Here is a 21,840-nt window from a genome sequence, read left to right as displayed (position 1 = left end):
ATTCACAGTTCAGAAATGAACTATGTGGCCTGGATTGTAGAGACAATGAATGTGTCTTTTGCTGAACTCTGTTCTCAGTACTGCCAATTTTTGTGGAAGGTGGTTTAGTACTTCTTAATGTACTTCTTGTTGTACACGAAAAACTAGAGGGTTTATAACTGATGTAGTTTACCGTGCTTGTGTGACGTATAAAAACTATTGTCAATAAATGTCATGCAGACTGAATCTGTTATGCCTACTTTTCCAAGTTTTGTATTGGATATTAAGGTAATGTCATGCTTTTGTTTGTTTCATAGCTGCTGTTTTCTATATATTGTAAGGTACATACTTAACACTGTATACATTTATATGGTACTTGTATTAGTAAAGTATTGAAGAGTTTCTGGTCTATTGAAGACACTGACCTCTGCTGAACACTGTGCCTTATATACCTGTTGTTTTAGACCATATTAGGAAAATTTGGCAAAAATGTTCTCAGCTTCATGCAGAAATAATGATTTGTTGGCCCAAGTTCATGAATTCACTTGTTATTTGAGGCGCACTGGTCTGTAGTCAAACAAAGTCTGCAGGCTACATATAAATATTTTTAAAAGGACAGAATCAAAAACAAAATAAATACATGAACATAAGCCAGTTCATCTTGTCATTGGATTGAATGCAGTACCTGGACTCTATACAAGAACAGTAATGAGATGATTCATTTCTTTGGCTTTAAGTGGATATTTGGCTTCCTCTGAAAAATAACTCATGCAAACACATTGTGGATGTTATGCAGCTAAGTTTTATAAGTCTGTGGGCGTTTTATTTACCACTCTACACTGAAGTAAGTAGCTCACACCTTTCTTTGTATAAGTATTTGGCTACTTTCTCTGTTCACTGGATGGTGTGATAAAACTGTGTATCTATACATGAGATATTTTTATTATAATAATCTTTAAAGCATTTAAGTCAAATGTCTCCCATTGAAGAAGTTTAGTCATGTGGCTTTTAAATACGTTGTACTTAAATGTATCAACAAGTCTGGTTATAGTGTTAAGCAATTCCAGTTTTACTCTGTTTTCTGATGATAATGTGCATTTCTGTTTCTATGGTACGTACACATCCCATTGTTTCATTTACTTTTGATGTACATTGTTGGTATCAATTTGTGAGGAAAACCAGAAAGGTTGAATGATTTTGTGTTTACAGAGTGTCTTAATGCTTTGCCTCTGAATATCTTAGAAATACCATAATAATCTACAAGTGCTTCTCAGTCTGTTACTTATTCCAGAAATATTTCATATTGGTGGCATAAGGATGGTCTAGGTATACATTTATTATCAAATAGAATTCGGTTGACCTAGGAAGTACAAGTGTTCACACAATTTCATTTCATTGCAGGAGACTTAATTAACTGTTCATCCTTTGTTGTTGCTTTTTTAATCTCTTCCTTGCTTAAAGAAACCCTCTGGAAATATTATGCATTGAATTATTAATGTTGATTTTAATGTTCTTATAGGGTGTCATAAAATACAGAAGGCTCAACATTAAGGTTCAAACTGTATTTCTAATTTATGTTGCTATGTCTTCAGCTGTGGATACTTGAATGTATTGAAATTATTTTGTCTTCTAAAATAGGTGTAAGCATTGAGGAAGTTATGCTGAAGGATCTCAAGGAAATTTCAGATGGAGAAATCAAAGTAGCAATTAGCACTGTGTACATGACACTGGAGGTAAGAGGAAGCTTAAATAATGTAGTTGGTAACAGCCCTACTGCATAAAGGAAGAGTTCTTTAAGGTTTTGAACCTCATATTTTCTTAGTAGATTAGTGAAACTTCTGCTCATATATAATGCAATTACTTTGAGAGAACCAGTAGCTGTTTATGATCTCACTATCATTTATATACATGTGATTATTGCTTCCTGTTGATCTGTTTGATGGTGTATAAAAACAATGGCACTAGCCTATTGCAGCCTTTGTGCCACCTGAAGGTGTGAGCGTTCAGTTATACTTAGTAGATAGTTACTACTTAGATGTAGAGCTTAGGGATATGGTTTAGTGGAAGATTTGTTAGAGTTAGGTAGGAGGTTGGACTCGGTGATCTTGGAGGTCTCTTCCAACCTAGACTATTCTGTGATTCTGTGATACTTTTAAATTAGGTTATGGTATATGGGCATATGATTTATATATCTGATCTAACGTTTTCTCAGCTCTTTGAAAGGAGAGGGTGTTCTTTTATTCCTTCCATGCCGATCTTGAAATTGTGTAATGAATTTTGTCCATTGCCGAATGCATGTGTGGACTGACCTAATCTAAATGAAAATGTTGGTAGAAACAAAGGACCTTGACAGGGCAGAAGTTTGTAGAATTTTGGTTGTTTGGATTAAAACGGTAGATTTGTCCTAATGTGTTTTCCTGAGATAGCCCAAAATTTTCCTTCTTGACCAATTACAGACAGTTTGTAATTGCTAGGATAAAACTTCTGTGGTATGTTTTGCATCATTATTTCGAGATAATTGGTATTATAGATGTTAGTGGTTATATACCTGGACCTGAAGTTGACATAAATATTACTGTATGTGACATGCAAATGAAGTTGTCATCTTATACTTTTTACTTTTAGATTTTAAAAGTTTTGATTAAATATATTTTAAAAATCACCTGAATAGTACTTTACAGTGTATATCCTATGAGGTTTCTTACAAAATGTTTTTGCAAGGCATTTTATAAAAAAATAAGGCACTTTTATGGATGAAGAAGTTTCTGGCATAATCCACCTAATTATTATCTATAAATTTCTGCTTTATTCTTAAGCTTGCATAGTAAAATATATAAAGCAATCTTGCTACCTAAGTATTGAGATATCCTTAATATGTGACTAAGTACTGGAATAAAAATATTTTAATTTTAAAAAATAAAAAAAAAAGTAATCTTATAATACCTCCTGCAGTTCTGCAACTACTCTGGTTTATTTGTTTCTTAGGGGGTGGGATAAAGCAGTATTTTTGGCCTGGTCAACTTTATTACAAAGACATTTTACAAGTCTCTTTTAAAACTTATTTATGGCATGGAATTTTTTGGCCTTTACTACAGTTAGAACTATTTTATAGAGGGTAAGCAGAATCTGTTTTGAAATTCTGAAAGCAGAATCTGTTAATTTCTCATTGGCAAGCTGGCTTTACCAGCCATGAGGTACACAACTTTGTTAGCCATAATTTTGCTCCTCAAAATTATGCTGAGGTCGGGAGTAATGGGGAAGGGGAAGAGTATTGCAGGATAAATCCTAAAAAGAAGAAATTGGATATATTTTTTTAACATCCTTAACAATTTATTTTTTTATTATTATTATTTTTTATTAAGTGAGCTTCAATGAATGCTGGACACACTGGGCTCGTAATGAGAAACTAGATTTAACATTACATTTTTGTTTTGTTTATTTTACTTTTCATTTTGTTTCAAAGACTATGTAGAATGCAGACCTTGTGCCCCACAAATCTAATGTTTAGCTTTGGCTAAACATGATTGAAGTCATCTTTACTACTTTACATACTCAAAGTAATCATAACCTGAAGCTTCTCTTCCATGTGGCAAATTGAATTTGGCAACAATAGGTTCTCATAGTCCTAAAAGCAGGCAAATCTTCAAACTCTTTTCAGTGACTGAGTAACGTTCAATGCTGGCATGCTTTGTTCAAGGAGCTGTAAGATCTGGTGGTCAAGCAATAAAAGTTTCACAGTTGTCTTTCTTGAGACACATCCAACAGCAATTGGGGACGAAATGTAGATTTAGCTGCAAGTAAAAAGAACAAATTGATCAGAGTCTTACTGAAATTAGATGATTTTTAGTCCTAACTTGTTAAGCAATTTTATTACTTCACATTATTTAGCACTTCTGATAGGATTTATTTATTTTTCTGGAAATTATGGGCATCTCTCTTTACATTTTGCCCTCTGTATTTTCTGCTGTGAATATTTTGCCTTTTTTTTTTTCCTAAGATTTACAAACTCATACTTGGTTAAAAACAACTTCTAAGTTCATGGTTGGGCTGGAGATAAGTTTTGCATTTATTACGTTACTGCACTTTGTTCAAATGTTTTCTAAACTCTCTAATTTACAGCATTTGACTAGCACAAGACTTACTGTCTGACAGCCAGGGACAATGTTGTCTGCATCATGGTAAAGTAGGTGGCTTGTAAAAATATTTTGCACAAGTTACTTCAGCTAGTATCAGCAATAAACTGTGCATAACAGAATTACAAACAAAACTGTCCAGACCCATGTCTCTATTCAGTTTAGATTTCTGTTACGATATGACCTGAGAATTCACAAACCTTAGTGACTTCTGGATTTTCTCAGCAATTATGATGGTAATTTGTTTTTTCTTCTCAAAGTGGTCTGCAGACATTACCTGATTAAACGTAAAAAGAACATGAAGTATAGGCTAGGCTTTGCAGCAAGTGTTGAAAGTCTGTGTTCGTTTCTTCAGAAATCTCACATTGTTTTTTAAACCAACAGATAAGTAAAAGCATTTTTCATGAAAGTACTTTCTGTAGGCTCAATTATTTGCTATGGTTCAGTGCTCTACCCTGTAGCAGATACTGCTAAGACCAAAGAAGATGATTATATGGTTATACTTGAGTAGAGTTAAGCTGTTCACAAGTGCACATCTCCTGCCACATTGGCAATGTATCATGAAAAATGAAAGTGTTAGAGCTCAACACTCAAGCTATGATTTCAGTCAGCATGTCACAATGGTAAAGACAGATCAGTTAGTCAGGTATTCTAACAAATGTCACACCTCAGTAGCACGTTCTCAAATGATCTTATATCCATCTTATATCAACTTCTCTGGCAAGTTTTACAGATTTTTGTTGAGAGTATTCTCTGAAAAAAAAAAAAAATCCCTGTTCTTGGCAGAATGGATGTTCTTTCCAGTCAAATCTTGGCCTGGAGCTGTCTCTTTCCCTTCTTTTCCACTGATTTTCCTATATTAGAAAAATAATGTATTTCCTCAGTTTTCCCTCTGCAATTGAGAATGTTAAAATGTATTCCATTAATGTGCCACGTGGCTAAATTAATTGAAGCCTGTGTTAGAAATGTTGTGATAAACCCTACTTTTATTAGTAAAGATACATGTTTCATATTACCTGTGGGAATGTTTTCTAGGTTCTGTATTTTATAAGAAAGGAAAAGATGGTAACTAATAAATCATCAATTGTAAGTTAATACTTACTAATTACTTAGTGTTATTGCATAACAATACTCAGACTTGTAGGACACATGAAGACACACTGGTGCACTCAACAGTTTCTCATAAAGAAAAACATAAATGCAAAAACAGTAATGCAATTGATCTCAAAGCTTTATTTGTATGTAAATACTGGTATTAATCAATGTTCTGTGATTTAGATCCATTCTTTGTTGGCTCACTAGTTGTCAGCTGAAGGATTTTTAAGTGTCCTGATAAGAGAGTCCTTCAATTGTTGAAGGAATAGAAAGTGTTGACATAAGTAATAAAGTCAAGGAAAGCATTTCATGCAGGGGAGTTTAGTTTTTTATGAGAATCTATGTGAAGCTTTGCATTTTTTTGAGACAACTATTTTCCTATCTGTGCTTCCAGGATTTAGGTGGCATTAAAGTCATAAGTTGAAATCAGACCTGTGTCTCCAGCGACTGGCTGCCAGAATGTTCCACTTGGATTTCATATGTATTGCGGATTTTTTTAGGTGTGTGACAAAAGACTCAGAGACCAGATCACAGTTATTTTTGTTGCCTTTGCCAGAAAGTTTCCACAAGTCATAACAACGATTACTCATAGGATACTGTAGCAAAATTCAATGCATGCATTACAGTTAATTTCTATTACATTATGTTATACCCTGAGAGTATATTTTGCTTGATCTCTGCTGGAATTCTCTAGGAAATGAGAAATATCTTATCGTTGAGACTTTCTGTGAAAGTCATTTTTTTTCCTGAGAAATGAATACTTACAAAGTAAACTGAACTCTATTCTCTGCTTTCTTAAGTCTACTGCAACAGAGTGATGTTCAGGTTTCATGAGCGTTTGGTTTAGTTGAAATGGCTCATGATGTTAAAGTTTAATAATGCATTTGTTGGACTAGCCCAGCAAATAGTCCTTAATCTTCTATTTCATGAACATTTATTCTAACTACTCACAGAACATGGAATAAGTTAAGATGATAGAAAAATCAAATTCCTCCAGGGAGAATCAAGGCAGGCAGTTGAAAACAGGGCAAAAAGATAACACATAGCAGTACAAATGATTTGGGAATAGTATCAAGGGAAAACAAGCTCGTGCAACAAGTTTCCTCTTTGGGGCTTTGTCTTTGAGAAACACACAGCAACTAACTGGAGCTTGAGAAGTTTTGAAATGTGTGGGAGCACAACAGATCCACTTCCCAATAGATAAATAGTCTGATATAAGAGAGACAATTTGGTTTTCAGACTGTTTTGTAGTAGTAGTATGGCTTGCAACAATGCTACTAATTTGGAGAAGTTTATATGTGTATTACGAAAAGTGATGCTTTTAATACTTCTGTAAAGCAAGGATCTCTGTCGTAATTGGTGCATGTTAAACAAGTACTAGGTAGGCTGTTGCATCCAGTTAAGAGAGTCTTTAAGATTTGTTTGAAGGTTTGAACCTTTATTGTCTATCTGTAATGACTGGACCATTGTTACGTACTTGGGAACTTTTTTCTTGCGGTATAAATATAAACATATTTCAAATGAGATCAGATTGGTCCATGAATTTGTTTTTAATGCTAAAAAACAAAACAAGAAGAAAACCCCAAGTAAATATGTTAGCATTTAATCTTCCAATAATGGAATTGGAAACAAAATTCACAGTAACTTACAATAGCAATGCTGTTTAGAGATATTTTTCTGATGCCTGTTGTGAGAAGTTAGGGTATGTAAAATAAATGATGTATGGAGCTGTAGGAATGCGACTTTTGCAGACTACCTTATGTCTAAGGAACATTAAACATAGGGTTCTCGTTTAGCAAATAAATAACCATTCATTTCAATGGCTGCATAGTCTGGACTTTTGTGCATATTTTTGCAAAGATGAGAAGAGGCCATTAGGGATTTAATATAAAATAAATCGCCAAGGGGTCTTCTTGTAGTCCTAGTCTTTCTGCCACATGGTGTGTCACTAATGTGCATAAATGGGCTTAAATGAATTTGTTATCTGTATTACATTTGCAGTATGTATATATTTATATATTATTTTTTAATTGTGTTTAAAAATAAAACATTAAATACATCATTTCTGAGAGTTGAAAACATACCATTTGTAAATAAATCAACCTTAATTAAGGTCTTAAAATGTCAGTGTGAGAGATCTGCCTGTAGGAAAATGTATAACATACATAGTACACAAGGCTTAAGTATAATTCCATTTGCTTTTTTAGAAGTATTAGGAGGGTTAAGTCATCCTTTTATAGGACTGTGTAATGCAGTCAAACATGCATTACTGTAAATACCACACTCAAGTTTAAGCATCAGAATGCAGTGTTCTGGAGGATGGTGGCTCTTGTGTTGATGCCTCGGGTCAGACTAAATACCTCAACTGAAACGAGTATGATCCAAGTTGGGGAGAGTGGAGGCAGACCTGCTGAATTCTCTGTTGCAGTTATTTATTAATTTCTAAAGGTGTGAAAGGAAACTGGTGGGGAAAGCCCTAGATTGTTTAAGTGCTTCTTAACTAACTACATAAAATCAAATGACAGCAAAACCAATGTTCATTATCATGATTACTAGGATTGCTTGTAGTTTTAAACTCAAGACCAGGAGATGATATGAGGGTGATACAGGATGCAGTTCACCTACTCAGTGAGATAGTTCTAAGCGAAGTAAGAGAGGCTGTTGGAATATAAGGCAAGATGTTTATTGTGGTCCATCTTGGTGTATGTGTGTGTGTGGGGAAAAAGTAAATTTGTAAGATTGGCCAAGACAATTAGCTTTATCAGTAAGTCCAACTCAGCCCATGCTTAAAACATTAATAATAATTTATTCAGTAGTCATTTTTGGAAGGTGCATTTGATTATTTTCTTCTAGATTGCTGTCATAAATCATGTAGTAAACCAGATGCATCAGAAGCATTGTTCTTGCAGTACCTTTTAAGAATGCTTGAAGTATATAGTGATATCCATTCTGCAATGATGCGTATGTTGATTTTGAGTTTATTTCAGTGTCTGAAGGAATTCGATAGACTTCATCTATTAAATTTTGTGTGAATTCTGGTGTAAATTTGGCCTCTGCAATTGTTTATGGCTTTTCCGTTAGTGGTTTTGTTTAGTGGTTTTGTTCAATCTTAATTCAAAAGTTAATAAAATAACAGTGAGAATTATTAATTGGCTAAACATACATGTTAGATTAAAATACTAACATTTACAATGAAAATGTGATTATATTTACAAGTGTGTTATTCAAGAAGATAAACGCCATTTTCTTTTACAAACACATTTATGAAATGTAATTCGCTACATAAATTCTTATACATACTTAATATCTTTATGAAATACAGCTCTAGAATATGCAGTATGTCTCAGCTAAATAAAACAATATCTACAATATCATTATTGGGCTGCATTCCTGACTTCTACAAAGCCGACTAATTTATCATTTGTGTATTCTCCTAGTTCTTGTCAGTAGCATCTCAGCTCAGCTGTTCATGGGGCATAGACATTGACAGCGGGAGGTGCTGTTTTGAGAAATGTTCAGCATAAAAAGAGTTTTTTGTATGAAATACAATACACTTCTTATGTTAATTTAAAACATAACTTAAACATTTAATATTTTGAGGTCTGGCCATAATGCATGAAAATAAGGATTGATAATAGCTAGGGATAACAACAATATACACGTTACAGAAAAGTTAGGTTTGTTTTTCTGCTATTTAGTTTGATTTCTCTTTGCCTATTACATAAGAAAAACTTAATGCAGGACATTCAACTGTTGATCCAAAATTACAAAATAATTTAAGCTTTAAGTAAAATGACATCTTTTGTGTTTGCTGGTGTTAGTATTACTCGAGAAGACAGCAGTTATGTCCACAGGAAGTGACAAATCAATACTTTAACTAAATGTCTTTCTTGGTGACTGCTCTTGTATTTTTCATTATAAAATAAAAAATAATAATAATAAAAAAGCACCACCCTTTAAATCCTGCAATATTTACTGAGAATAGTAATATTTTGTTGCAGGAAAAAAACAAAACAGTTTATCTGCTGTGTCTTAAAATATTCATTTTTTCCCATCTGTTTGGCAAAGCATGTGCATAAACACCTTTTGAACAGGAATTTAAGTGAACGATTATCACTCATAAGCATTACGATAGCCTGTGTTATTAGCACAGGCTGTTGAATTTTATACCTTCTGCTACATACCAGGAGCCTAGTCCTGCAGCTATCAGTCATTTTAAAATGTAGGAAGATTGTGGAATTTTGATTTAGTTAAATCAAGTGCTACGTAAGTTTCTTCAGCTTTTATGTGTGCTGGTTAGATGGTAACAGGGAAGATCCTTCTTACAACTGTGTGTAACTGGGTATGCTCTGAGGCTTGCTTGAAGTCAAGTACTGTCTGACTAAAAACTTGAGAATTTATTTTGATTTGATATAGGGATCAAAATGCAGAACATGATTCAAGCTGAAACCCTTCAGTCACTGTCTGAGTACTCAAATTCAGAGTAGCTTAAAGCACCAGGTGTAATTCTACTGAAGAATGGAATTTTCCTTTCTCTTTTTCTTAAGGAACAGATGCAATTTTACTCAGAAAGATCACTGCTTCTGTATGCAGAATTATTCATGGCTTCCATGACTCTCTGAATGTATTTTTTATTGTAAATCTGTTCCATAAATGTTTCTCACCAAAAAAAATATCTGGTCTTCTGCAACTCTATAGATAGAGTATTTGTGTAAATTTTATTTTCTCTATTCAAGTGAATACAAAAAATGCGTAACCTACAGGCCGTTTGATGCTACAAAAAACTGACTTTCAGAACTCCAATGTATATTGCAACAATTGCAATGTCTTACTTCTTGAACATTTTTTTCTATTCTGTGTAGACTAGGTAAATAATGTACCAACTAAAAAAATGCCTTTGAGGTGATTTTGCCCTGCTGTGTGGGTAGAGACTTGTATTATGTTTGTCCACAAGAGATTCTCTTTAAGTATAAATATACTATTTTTTTTTAGTCCTGAAACCAGCCCATTAATGAAATAATTATAATTAAGTTAAAGTTGCTAAGCACAATGGATGGAAATTCCAAAAGATGGAATGTATTGACTATGATAATTAGATTAGAAAATATTCAAGGTCTTAGCTTTTTAGAATATTTTTCCTGAAAAGTATCCACTTTAATTTTTTTAATTATTTTTTCTGAAGAATGAGTCTTAGTAATTTGAATCTCAAGATTTTTTTCTCCATATTTGTGAACTGTGTTTATACAATAAAATCATGCGTTGAAAACTTGGCTACGGAGAGATACTCCTTTCTCATACTAGTATAATTCTAGTGTTGTGTTTTTTTTTTTTTTTTTTTTTTTAATACTAAGCCAAAAAACTCTTTTTGTTGTTCAGGCTAAAAAAAAAAAAAAAAGTAGTAGGGCTGAATACTTGCTTCCTCTGTGATCAAGCCACTCTCTTAATGAATTAAAAATTCTTACATGTCTCTGATAGCTACCCTCCAGGATTCTTTCTGGAAACAATCTGAACACAACATTTATGCTGATATAAAACAGGAACAAGTTTATCGATGCTGCAACACTTACATTAAATGAAAATTATGACAGCTGATAATTTTATCTTCTAAATGAAATCACATTATTTGCATTGTAGAGGTAGGGCATTCAGTCATTTAAACAACCATTTTGTGTTTGGGAGAATGTTACTTTCCATTTCTAAGACAGAAATAATGAATTTGGATACTGGTTTGCAGTTTCTTTGGCTCAAGTCCACCAGGACCATACAGCTAGTACTAGAATCTGGCAGACTTCTGTCTTCCTTGCAGGATAATGTTTCTTCTTTTCCATTAATAACTAAACAAGTTGAAGAAAATTCTGTCCTACCCAGATTCTAACTTTGCCAGCAAAAGCTTAAAGTTAGTATCTACTTATTACCAGTTTGGTTTCTTTTTACAGAAGGACAGACTTGTTCTGGTTTCAGTTAGGACAGAGTTAACTTACCTCCCAGTAGCTGGTAGGGTGCTATGTTTTGGATTTAGGATGAGACTAATGTTGATAACTGCTGATGTTTTACTTGTTGCAGAGCAGTGCTTACACCAAGCCAAGGACTTTTCAGCTCCTTGCCCTGTCCTGCCAGCAGGCAGGCTGGGGGTACAGCAAGAGCTGGGAGGGTACAGACCCAGGACAGCTGACCCAAACTGGCCAAAGGGGTATTCCATACCATCTGACGGCATGCTGAACAATATATAGGGGTGGCTAGCCAGGCGGGGGGAGGGGGGCGGCTGCTCTGGCATAGGCTGGGCATCGGTCAGCGGGTGGTGAGCACTGTGCATCACTTGTTTTGTACACATTAGTAGTAGTAGTACTATTATTATTATTGTTTTCCTGTCTTAATAAACTGTCTTTATCTCAATTCACAGGCTTCACTTTCCCGTTTCTCTCCCCCATCCCAGAGAGGGAGGGGGGAGGGTGAGCAAACGGCTGTGTGGTGTTTAGCTGCCAGCCAGGTTAAACCACAACAAGACCTCACTACTATGTGTTCTTTAATCTGATTGTTACCTTTTTCTTAGTCAGATTTCCAATACATTTTCAGAAAACTTGGCTCTCCTCTGCCAACAAACAAACAAAAAATCCACAACCTTACAGACCCAGAAAGGTAAGCATTCCACAGTGAGACTTAGAATCATAGAATATCCTGAGTTGGAAGGGACCCTTAAGGATCATCAAGTCCAACTCTTGACACCGCACAGGTCTACCCAAAAGTTCAGACCATGTGACTAAGTGCACAGTCCAATCTCTTCTTAAATTCAGACAGGCTCGGTGCAGTGACAACTTCCCTGGGGAGCCTGTTCCAGTGTGCAACCACCCTCTCTGTGAAGAACCCCCTCCTGATGTCAAGCCTAAATTTCCCCTGCCTCAGCTTAACCCCGTTCCCGCGGGTCCTGTCACTGGTGTTAATGGAGAAAAGGTCTCCTGTCTCTCGACACCCCCTTACGAGGAAGTTGTAGACTGTGATGAGGTCTCCTCTCAGCATCCTCTTCTCCAGGCTGAACAGGCCCAGTGACCTCAGCCGTTCTTCGTACGACTTCCTGCAGTCTTTACCCCTTTCTTTTCCCTATTGCAAGCTCACCAGAATGATCTGTGTTCTGGGCCTGGATTGCACATCTGGAATTGGATTAATTATTTATTTATAGGTTTCATGTATGACATACATCTGCATATGCTGATTGTGTTTCTATTTCCAAGTATTGGTCCCAGACTAGAAATGAAAAAGGTTAGAATAGATGAATTTAATTTCTGAAATGAAGAACTGTTAGGTTGGCTCTTTGACTTGTAGAACACCATGCACTTAGACTACCTGTGGATTGTTTAGTCTAAAGAACGGTTCAGGGATTAATTTAAATAAATGGCAATTATAAATACGGGTCTGTAAACTCCTGCAATTGTACTTTAAAACAAATTTTAATGGAGCACTAAGTGCTGTCTTTTGTCTGATTTCATCAGGAACAGAATCCTATTCTACTGAAAATGTATTGGTTTTGGCCTTAAAAGTTTGTTATCTATATATAGCACTAGCATGGTTGTTTCTCAGCATTTGCTATTAAACAAGACTTTCTAAATAAAGGGACTAGAAATAATTCAGAAACAAAAAAAGTGATTTTCCTCTCACATCTCTCTGTTGAGTATTTGCCATATGGGTTGCTCAGCATCACACTCTCAGCAGGTCTAATTTATGGTAAACACACAGTGAGTGAACAGAAAAAAAAAGGCAATGAAAATATTAATATTCTCCCCACACCCCCCCGTTTTTGTTTTTTCTTACGTTTTTTTTTTTTTTTTTTTTTAAACGGAGCTGAAACATATTCAGGTTCAGCCCGTATAATTGTGGTGTTCCATTTTGTATACATGTATTTGCCCCTTGGCTGGGAGTTTGTGAAGACAGAAATGCTGACTTTGTCTTGCAATGAGGCTAACTTGTTGGAGCAGCATGTGAGTGATGCCCTTGGCTCCAGCCGGGCCTGCTGCCAGGCCCCCCAGGCTCAGCTCTCTCCATGATGGGCTGCTGGTGAAAGCTTGGCTGCTCTCACAGTAGCATGAGGCACCCCAGCTTTTTCCTGGGCCTCTGCAGGAGAATCAACACATTCACTCAGCTGGTGATGCTCTGGTCCATTGGTAGAATTTGGAACAGGCAATGATGGAGGTACACACTAAACAATAGTCTGGATTTTTAAATTTTATCTTATGTTTTAAGACTTAAAACCATGGAAGACTTAAAACCATGGAAATCCCCAGTATCAATATTTTGATGTTCTCATCTCCCAAGATCTCCCGGGTATATCTCTTGCTGTTGGCATGCATGCTTGCTTTCTCTCTGGTTTACCTTCTCTCTCGGCACTCGCCTGCCCTAACTGTCCCTCAAGACCTTTTTGGAACTATGTCGGCCTCACTCCTGAGCATATTGGCATGGAAAATTGCTGGAGAACAACACAAAGTACTGAGCATGTACCAGCAACTCAAGTGAGCCCTCTTTCATGAGTGCTTCCAGCTCTGAGAATTAAAGCATTTTTCACATCGCTATATTTAAACAAACAAATAAATCTTTGTTTTACAGTTAGTAAGAGACACATTTCACAGTCATCTGTGCAAAAGAAATTTCATTGCAGAAACAGATACATAGTTCTGAAAATTTTTTGACATTGCACACTTGTAGTTAGAAGTATGAAATAGCTACAAACGAAAATACCATTAACAAAACAACAACAACAAAAAAACATGGTTTAAGTCCTGTCCTCTGCCTTATGATTTGTACAGCAGAACTGGGTGATTAAAGGAAGAATAGACCTTTCTTCCTGTTTGGATACTATCTATTCTGGGAAGGAGCCTGCACATTCTCATTCCAGATCTGAGGAGTCAGACAAATAATTGAGAACTGTGCATGCATCAGATTTAGAGGAAATTGCAGTAGTCATTTTTTCTAGGTCTTCAAGATGCACTGCTTTGCTTGCAACATCTACAGGTGTTAGGTTCAAATAAATATGAAACTTCCTTTGTATCCTGCCAAATGTTTATCTGAGGTCAACCTGTCTCCATAGGTTGGCATATATATAAGATCAACAGGCTGCATATTTAACTTTTATATTGGTTCTTGCAGTAGTGTATGATTTCTCTTTGTTCAGTCTTTTGAACAGGAGTTAATTGGAATGGGTGGTTTTATTCCTCTGTTTATTCTTGGGTAATTTATACTCATCCAGTATGCTGCATTTTGTTGATCTCTATGAACTAATATGTAAATACTTGTAGATGAAGAAATAGAAAATATTAGTTGTTTTATGGTCTAGTATGAATTCTTCCTTCATGTATATCATTATCCTAATTGTTTACAGTGTTCCAGTCAGTTACACTTACACAGATCCTCTGAGGTAATGGAGTTGTGTTTTTAGTATAAACCAATATTTACTCAGAAGTCAAACTTCAGCCTCACTTCCTGTGGACTTTTAGTACTATCAGTGTAACAGTAAAATCCAAAGTGTGATTTTCCAGATACCCTGGTGTGCAGAATCATGAAAGTAGTCATTTTACTAATTTTTAATTATGCATTTAAATTTCTATGAATATCAGCCATTTCAAGTCAGGTGTCACTGGTGACTCTTTTGGGATCTGTAGACTTTATGCTTTCACCAGCTTAGAAAAATGCCAGTTTACCGTGTCTTCTGTCAACTGGAATGGTTGGGAGGTTAAAGTAAGTTAAGGGATGGGAGATCCCCTGTGTACTGTACCCTCAGTTGTTCTGAAATCATATTCTGAGTGCACATAAAATGGCATTGAATCTGCCTGTATTTTTGATCCGTTACTAAAGACTCAAAAACCAAGCATATTTTCAAATAATGTTCTGCACAGCCAGTGATGTATCTGTGCTTGATGCCATTATTCTTCACAAAATGTGATGATAATGTTATCTGTTAACATAAAAACAAAGTTTGACTCCAGAGAAGCAGCTGGAAATGGATAACCACAATATGCTTAAATCTGCTAGGAACGTATACAGCTTGACATATACAGCTGAAAGTTCCTCATATTTAGGAATTCTTTTAAGCAAAATACTTGCACTAAGTCTCAGCTGGTGTGCATGTAGGAACATTCACTACCCAGTGGTAATGTGGAATTTGATTATTATTTTTTTTACCTTTTTATATATATTTAATGGATTGAAACACTTCAAAGAAAATAAAATACATACATTTCTGGTCCTAATCTAATTCAAAGGGGTTTTATGGTTCTGATGTTCATGCCTTTTCTCATGTTTTATGTATAGGTAAATGAGAAGGCTATGTTTTGCCCAAGATAGTGGGGAGCAGAAACAGTCCTTCTCTGTGACATCCAGGATGATGATCAGTAGAGAAATGATAAACGGTTGTTTACCGGGTGGATACTGCAGGTGGTTTGAAAAAGATTTTTTGGCAAGTGGGTCATGTTAACAGCCATATCTGCTCAAACTTATGTTGTATTTGCAAGTTGCAGGAGAAGGGTGTAGATACTTCATAAGACTGGGTGTTTCATGCCTGCAGCTCCATTCTAGTTTAAGCCTTGTAAACTATGGCTATCATGATGTAGCGTCTTGTGCGTAGACTCTGGTGATGTTCCTGCAGTAGAAGTGGGTGGTGGAAGAAACTGAAAGAAAGCTTTCAGCGGTTATATGTCTGGTCTGAAGGGACACTCCACGAGTCAGAGAAAAGATACAAAATCATGGTAAAAAAGGACAATGAGTTAATATGGCACACAACATAAAGGCATAAACCAATATGCAAGGTATAGGGTATGCTATACACATTCTCCATGAAGAAATTCTTCCTAATGTTGAATCTAAACCTAGCCTAATGCAACTTTTTTGTTGCAAGACCATTTCTGTGCATCCTATCACTTGCCACCTGAGAAAAGAGACCAGCGCCCTCCTCTCTGTAGGTACCTCCTTTCAGGTAGTTGTGAAGAGTGATGAGGTCTCCCCTCAGCCTCCATTCTTCCAGACTAGGAGGAACAACATGGGAGCCATGAGAAATACAGGGTTGTCTCTGCCTACCTGCTGTGTAATGTATTGGTTTTTGCTTCTTTTTTGCTACATGAAAAATGAATTAGGCTTACTCCATTTTGTCTTTAATTACCCATTTTCTTTATTATAATGCAGTATGGTGCTCATTTCTGTCTGTGAGGGTGCATCTATATCTGGCTCAGATCTTTCTTGAGAAATAAATTTCTAACTTTCTGAAAATCAGGCATGTTCTGGGAGCACCTTGCCAAAGTGTTTTTCAAATAAATTGAGAGAGGCTAGGGTTTCTCTATACCAACTCTATCAACAAGAAGGGTCATTGCATTCTTAAGTTTGACTAATATAATTATAAGCCCATAAAAATGGGCTTATTTCCAGCAGGCAGTAAACTCCTTTTCCAGAACAGCTTATTCTGTGTATGATTTGGCATAATCGTTGCAAGTTTAAAACTGTTGACAATGCAGGCGTCAGAACTGAGAGAACTATTTGTGGTCAAGGTCAACTGAAAGAAAGGGGCTTTCAGGAGCAGAGTAAAGAAACATTCTCCATAGGGTATCCTTGAAGTAAGATACAGTGTAGTGTCCACTGAGGGAGGGTGTAATTTTATGACTATGAGTCACAGTGCTGTTATACCCCAGACATAGCCCCTTTGGTTGGTACCTACGGTAACATATTTTACTATTTGGGAAAAGCAAAATGAAGATCAAGATTATACTGTATGTGACATTAACTGCATAATTCCACAGATCAAAGAAAACTAGATTAAAAAATGTCATGCATGTACAGAACATATTTCATATTAGGTCTTAGTTGATAGTGTTTCATAATCACAGACAGTAAAATTGAAGCTCTCAGGTGATTTAATTACATTAAGGAAATAGAGAGTTCAGTGGCAAATCACTTATTTAGGGTCAGATGATAGGAGCTTTGTTTCGCTAAAGGAAAAAAACAAAAAACAACAACAACAACAAAAAAAAAACATTAGTTTTGCAGTATCTCTATAACACTGTTTTTTAATGGTAGTTTTAAAGATACCCTACTGGTAAAGCTTTAAAAAAAGGATCTCTTGACCTCATGAAAAAGTTAGTTATTTGGAATGTTAAATGCAATTATATTGACATATGGTGATAATGTGATAAAGCGTAAGGGTTAAAGGTTGGAGGAACCATGGCTTGGCAATTAGCAATGTAAATGAAACATTCATTATCCAGCATGCTGAGAAGTTGATGAACTGTACAATAAATCTGAGCCCAAGTCACTACTGAGATAACTCATTTCAGACATAACAGTATTTATTAAGATCCTGGACATTGTTTTGCATTCTCTGGTGAAATATCTTGCTATATGGAAATACTTTATCCGTTAATTTATGGAAATAAGTCAATACTAAAAATCTGTAAGACCTTAAGCAATTCTCCAAATAATACCAAATAAAGATGGAAGATACACTGGAAGACATTGCAGCTTATTCTTTCTGGAAATATATTTGATTAGAGGTATTGGCATTTCTCCAGTGCATTGGTATTGGTACTTTTCCAATGTAAATTGTGTCCAGTATTTAATTGTGACATATTAACTTGTTTGAAGCCATTTTTTATCGTATGAGATATAACAAATTAGAACCTGACCAAATAAGCGTAGAGCCAAGCAGTCAATGTTTAAGTTCCACTTATACATAAAAGAGGGTAATTTTTGGTAAGCATATAAGATGTAGACTTGTTTGAGAGATAATGCAGAACATGTTTACTCATATATAAGTTCCACAAAGACTGGGATTGAGTGTTATCAGACATCATTACAGTTAACTGTACATCTGCCTCACTTAGAATAATGCTCAGTACCAATAAAACCAGAGCTAAATTTATTACCTTCATAATAGTAGTGCTATATTACCTCCCGTTCATCAGATGAACAGCTTAGTATCAGTTCCCATAAAAGCACAAAGTAGTGCATAATTTGTTCAATAAAAATAACTAGCGATAACTTAAAAGAAACTGACACACACAAATCAGAGCCAGTTTTCATTGAGACAACAGAATATTGTGTTCAAGTGACTGGTGGAAAGATTTTTAGGTTGTTTTGTGTTCAAAACTGTTTCATAATCAAGGTACCAGTGAACCAGGCCTTTTAAAGGGTACCTATTTATCACGGCTATAACAAGTGGTATATTATAATATAATATTTTCTGCTCCAACTTTTCATCCGTTTAGCATTGTTAAACACTTTGCATTGTTTTATTCTACATAGATTTCCCACTGTGGAATAGACAAATTTCTTACTATTAAGAGAAAGTGTTTTAGTGGGTACATATTAGTAACATATAAACTCCAAGGGTGTACCACATCTTATTAGTTTTTGTCCTAGTTCTGTGAAATTTGATTCTTATGAATCACTATGAATCCTGAAAGATCACATAATGATTTATGTATTGTGCCCAAAAATCTCAGTACTCACTTAATCTCCCCCTCTATGAATATTTGATGCATATCGTTTTCACTTCAAGTGTATAAGAAACATACAAGGCAACTTCTAAGCAGTGTTGGCTGTTTTTTTTTTTTTTTTTTTTTTTTTTTTTCTATTGTTTTTTTGCACAAGAACCTATCCATACATGAAGCATCCATGGTCTACATATGAAAGTCATGGTAATTGCTTTTCAGCCTGTGTAGCCTGTCAAATACCTTATGCCATCCATTTCTTTTTTGAATCCCTCTAGTCTTAGAATTCAACTGGAAGTTGTTTGGGTCAGCATAGTATACAAGGTAGAGAAGCAGAATATGTTGGAAATCCTATAGGAAGTCTCTAGCAGTGTCAGGAATTAAAGTTAATACACTGAGTTCTTCAAATAAGAATTTGAACTCAGAAAAGTCTTCCAACCTTCTTGGAGTAACCTAGCTAATTGAGTATTATATGTGTCCTCCACACAGGTTGCTAAACAGCTTTAACTGCAGGAACTGCTTGGTTTCTTCTGTGGTTGTGTCAGAGTATGGCTGAACTTTAAACCTAAATTGTGGGAAACTAACCATTGAACTAGAATACTTACAAATTCAGATGCAAGTGCTGTACTGAGCACAGCTCTGCCAGAATTGAAAATGCAACTGCTAAGTTATTCTAAAATTGTGAGGAAAATGCTGTGAATAAAATATATAATAACTCTTAAGTTGTACTTGAAAGAGTCTCTTTAATTGCTTTTGAATTTCTCTAGCCACCTAAATAGCTTTAGCTTCTATGGATATTCCTGTGCTTTTAGATCACAGAGATGTCAGTTGGGAGAGTTTTAGGCCTTATGTCATTTACCCAAACTCTTTTTGAGAGAGACCAAAAACAAGTTATCATATTCTGTTGCTATCTTTCCTTTTTAGAATATTCCTATTTCATCTATGACATCTCTAATCCAAGTAAACTTTCTGACCCACAGTTTATTTATACTGTTTGGATGAACAATGTTCTTCTGTATTACATTGCATATATTGTCGTAATTTCCTGGTTACTTACCAGTGGGCTGTACTGGATCAATTTGAAATGAAATATGTAAGTGGTGTATCTGTGTATTTACATACTTACAAATACACTATTTTGATTAAATATAGATGCACATGGACACTGTTGAAACATGAAATATTATCATATACGTGATACAGTATATATATAATATGCACTATATATGCAGTCTAACACACATAGGATTTGTTTAAAGAAATTTATTTCCACAAGCAGATCTAAGAGTAAACAAAAGTTTTGACCTGAAGTCTGAGTATTGCCTTTCCTAATTTTCAGCTGTGTGCTTAAGGTACTATGTTCTAAGTTTCTTACTGTTCCTTAAAAAGCTACGGGAATTTTAAAAGAAAGCTTTATAGAGAAGATTGATAAGCTTCCGACTCCTATCAGAACCGTCGTTCAGATTTCATTTGCTTTGTTTGTTGTATTTTCAGCTGAGCTTAGAACTTCCTTTTAGACAACCATGGAAAATCCAAAGTCTTTCATTGTGGTAACATGACAGTCTGAGACAAGTAGGCCAGAAGACTATATAGTCTTTCCTACCTTTACCATGTAGATACAAATTATGGTGATAGAGTAAGTCTAAGTATTGCAGTGTCTTTGAACAAACTTAGCGGAAAGATCATAGATGAGACAAAGTAAAAATAAAGCTCTAGGAAGTAGCAAAGCAGGAAAAGTAACAGATAAATAATTATTTTCCTATAGATCCGTAAAGTTCTCAGTTAAAATCAAAGATGTTTAGTGACATATTCATAAGTATCAGGCTACCATAGAAGATACAGGGGTCCGCTGATAAATGGGAAACATTCCGGTATTGAAACAACATTTTTTTAAAACTTTTTTCCCCTGGGTAGGCAAAAAAAAAACTTTTTTCCCCTGGGTAGGTAAAGTATCACTTTGTTCTCAAAGAAGATTAACTTACCCATCAAAAAACAGGCTCTTTCCAGTATGCTAGTGTGTAACTAGTAAGAGTCAGACTTGAGGTAATCTTGTTCATCTTTTGATGCCAGCTGATTCATAAATCAGTTGTGGATAAATGTAAATGATTGGTGCATTTATTTAAGTCACAATTCATATATAGCTGATCAGAGATAGAAATTAACTTGGTCACATTTAGATTGTGCTTTCTAATTGCTTCTCTATTGTCAGCTGCAAGGTTGAAACTAGACCTGGCTATGCTGTGCTGGCACAAGTAGAGCAAGAAGATAAAAGGCCTTAGATATTAGATCAAGTGTCTTGGCAAAAAAACAACCACCAACAACAAAAAATAGAAATATTGATGGTAGTGTTGTTAAGGTATTGAAAGGATTAGGCAGAGAAGGAGGTGGCTTTCCATGTAGAACTTCATGAATGTTGAGGCTCACCATGGGAAGAAAAAAAATATGTAAATATTCTTCTTTTAATAAGTTTCCTGATTACTTGAGACAGATAAGTGCTTGTCAGACCTCAGAGATTTACCAGCAGAGGTAGAATTTACAGAGCCTGGCTGTAGTTGAAGTTTACTTATAAGCTGTTTCCTTGTGAAAACGTTTACAGTATGGGTGAAAGGTGCCTTTTAGTAAAGTAGCTTCCTTAACAGTACCCACTTAACAGGTTATTGATTCATACCCTCCTTACTACGTACCGACTTCCCTATCTGCAAAACATTATGAAAATGACAGCCTTGGCTTAGAATTTTAGTGGTAGCTTTCTGCTGTGGAAAATTGGAGCCATCTACTGTCCTAAGAGATCACCATTGAAAATGAAATGTATGTGTTTTTCTGGCTTGTCCTGTATCCTCAAAAATTCTCCAGTGTTTGTTGTTAGTAGGATATTTGCTAACAATATGGATGCAAAATTAATTAGGTCTAGATGTTTCTGGAAAAAAAAAAAAAAAAAAAACATCCATTAGTACATATATTAAAAAGCATTTTTACAGACTTCAGCATTAACTTTTACTTACAAATTTATGCTACTTAGGCAGCCTGAGAATCAGGAAAGAAGCTGATCAAACAGCCATCTGCAAGACTGCAAGGTCTAAAAAACTTCAATAAAACTAACATTGTTTCTGCTCAGTTTGTGGCTTCCACTTATTGTTATCTTCTCTCTCTCTCCCCCTGCCCCCTGCACAAAAAAA

The 21,840-nt window shown here is 35.3% G+C and overlaps 1 protein-coding gene across 4 annotated transcripts in view; it reads left to right on the top strand.

Moving 5' to 3' along the window:
• Positions 1-21,840, top strand: part of PRUNE2 (prune homolog 2 with BCH domain) — a 146,516-nt gene that overhangs the window by 47,299 nt on the left and 77,377 nt on the right. For all 4 annotated transcript variants that reach the window (XM_035310258.1, XM_035310257.1, XM_035310256.1 and 1 more), the window contains exon 6: positions 1,618-1,712. In XM_035310258.1, coding sequence (XP_035166149.1) covers positions 1,618-1,712 — 95 coding nt within the window. The remainder of the gene's footprint in view (positions 1-1,617; positions 1,713-21,840) is intronic.

The sequence above is a fragment of the Oxyura jamaicensis genome, chromosome Z, assembly GCF_011077185.1.
Source record: "Oxyura jamaicensis isolate SHBP4307 breed ruddy duck chromosome Z, BPBGC_Ojam_1.0, whole genome shotgun sequence".
NCBI classification, from domain to species: Eukaryota; Metazoa; Chordata; class Aves; order Anseriformes; family Anatidae; genus Oxyura; species Oxyura jamaicensis.
Note: the sequence above shows the minus strand (reverse complement) of the source record. Positions and strands in the feature narration are given on the sequence as shown.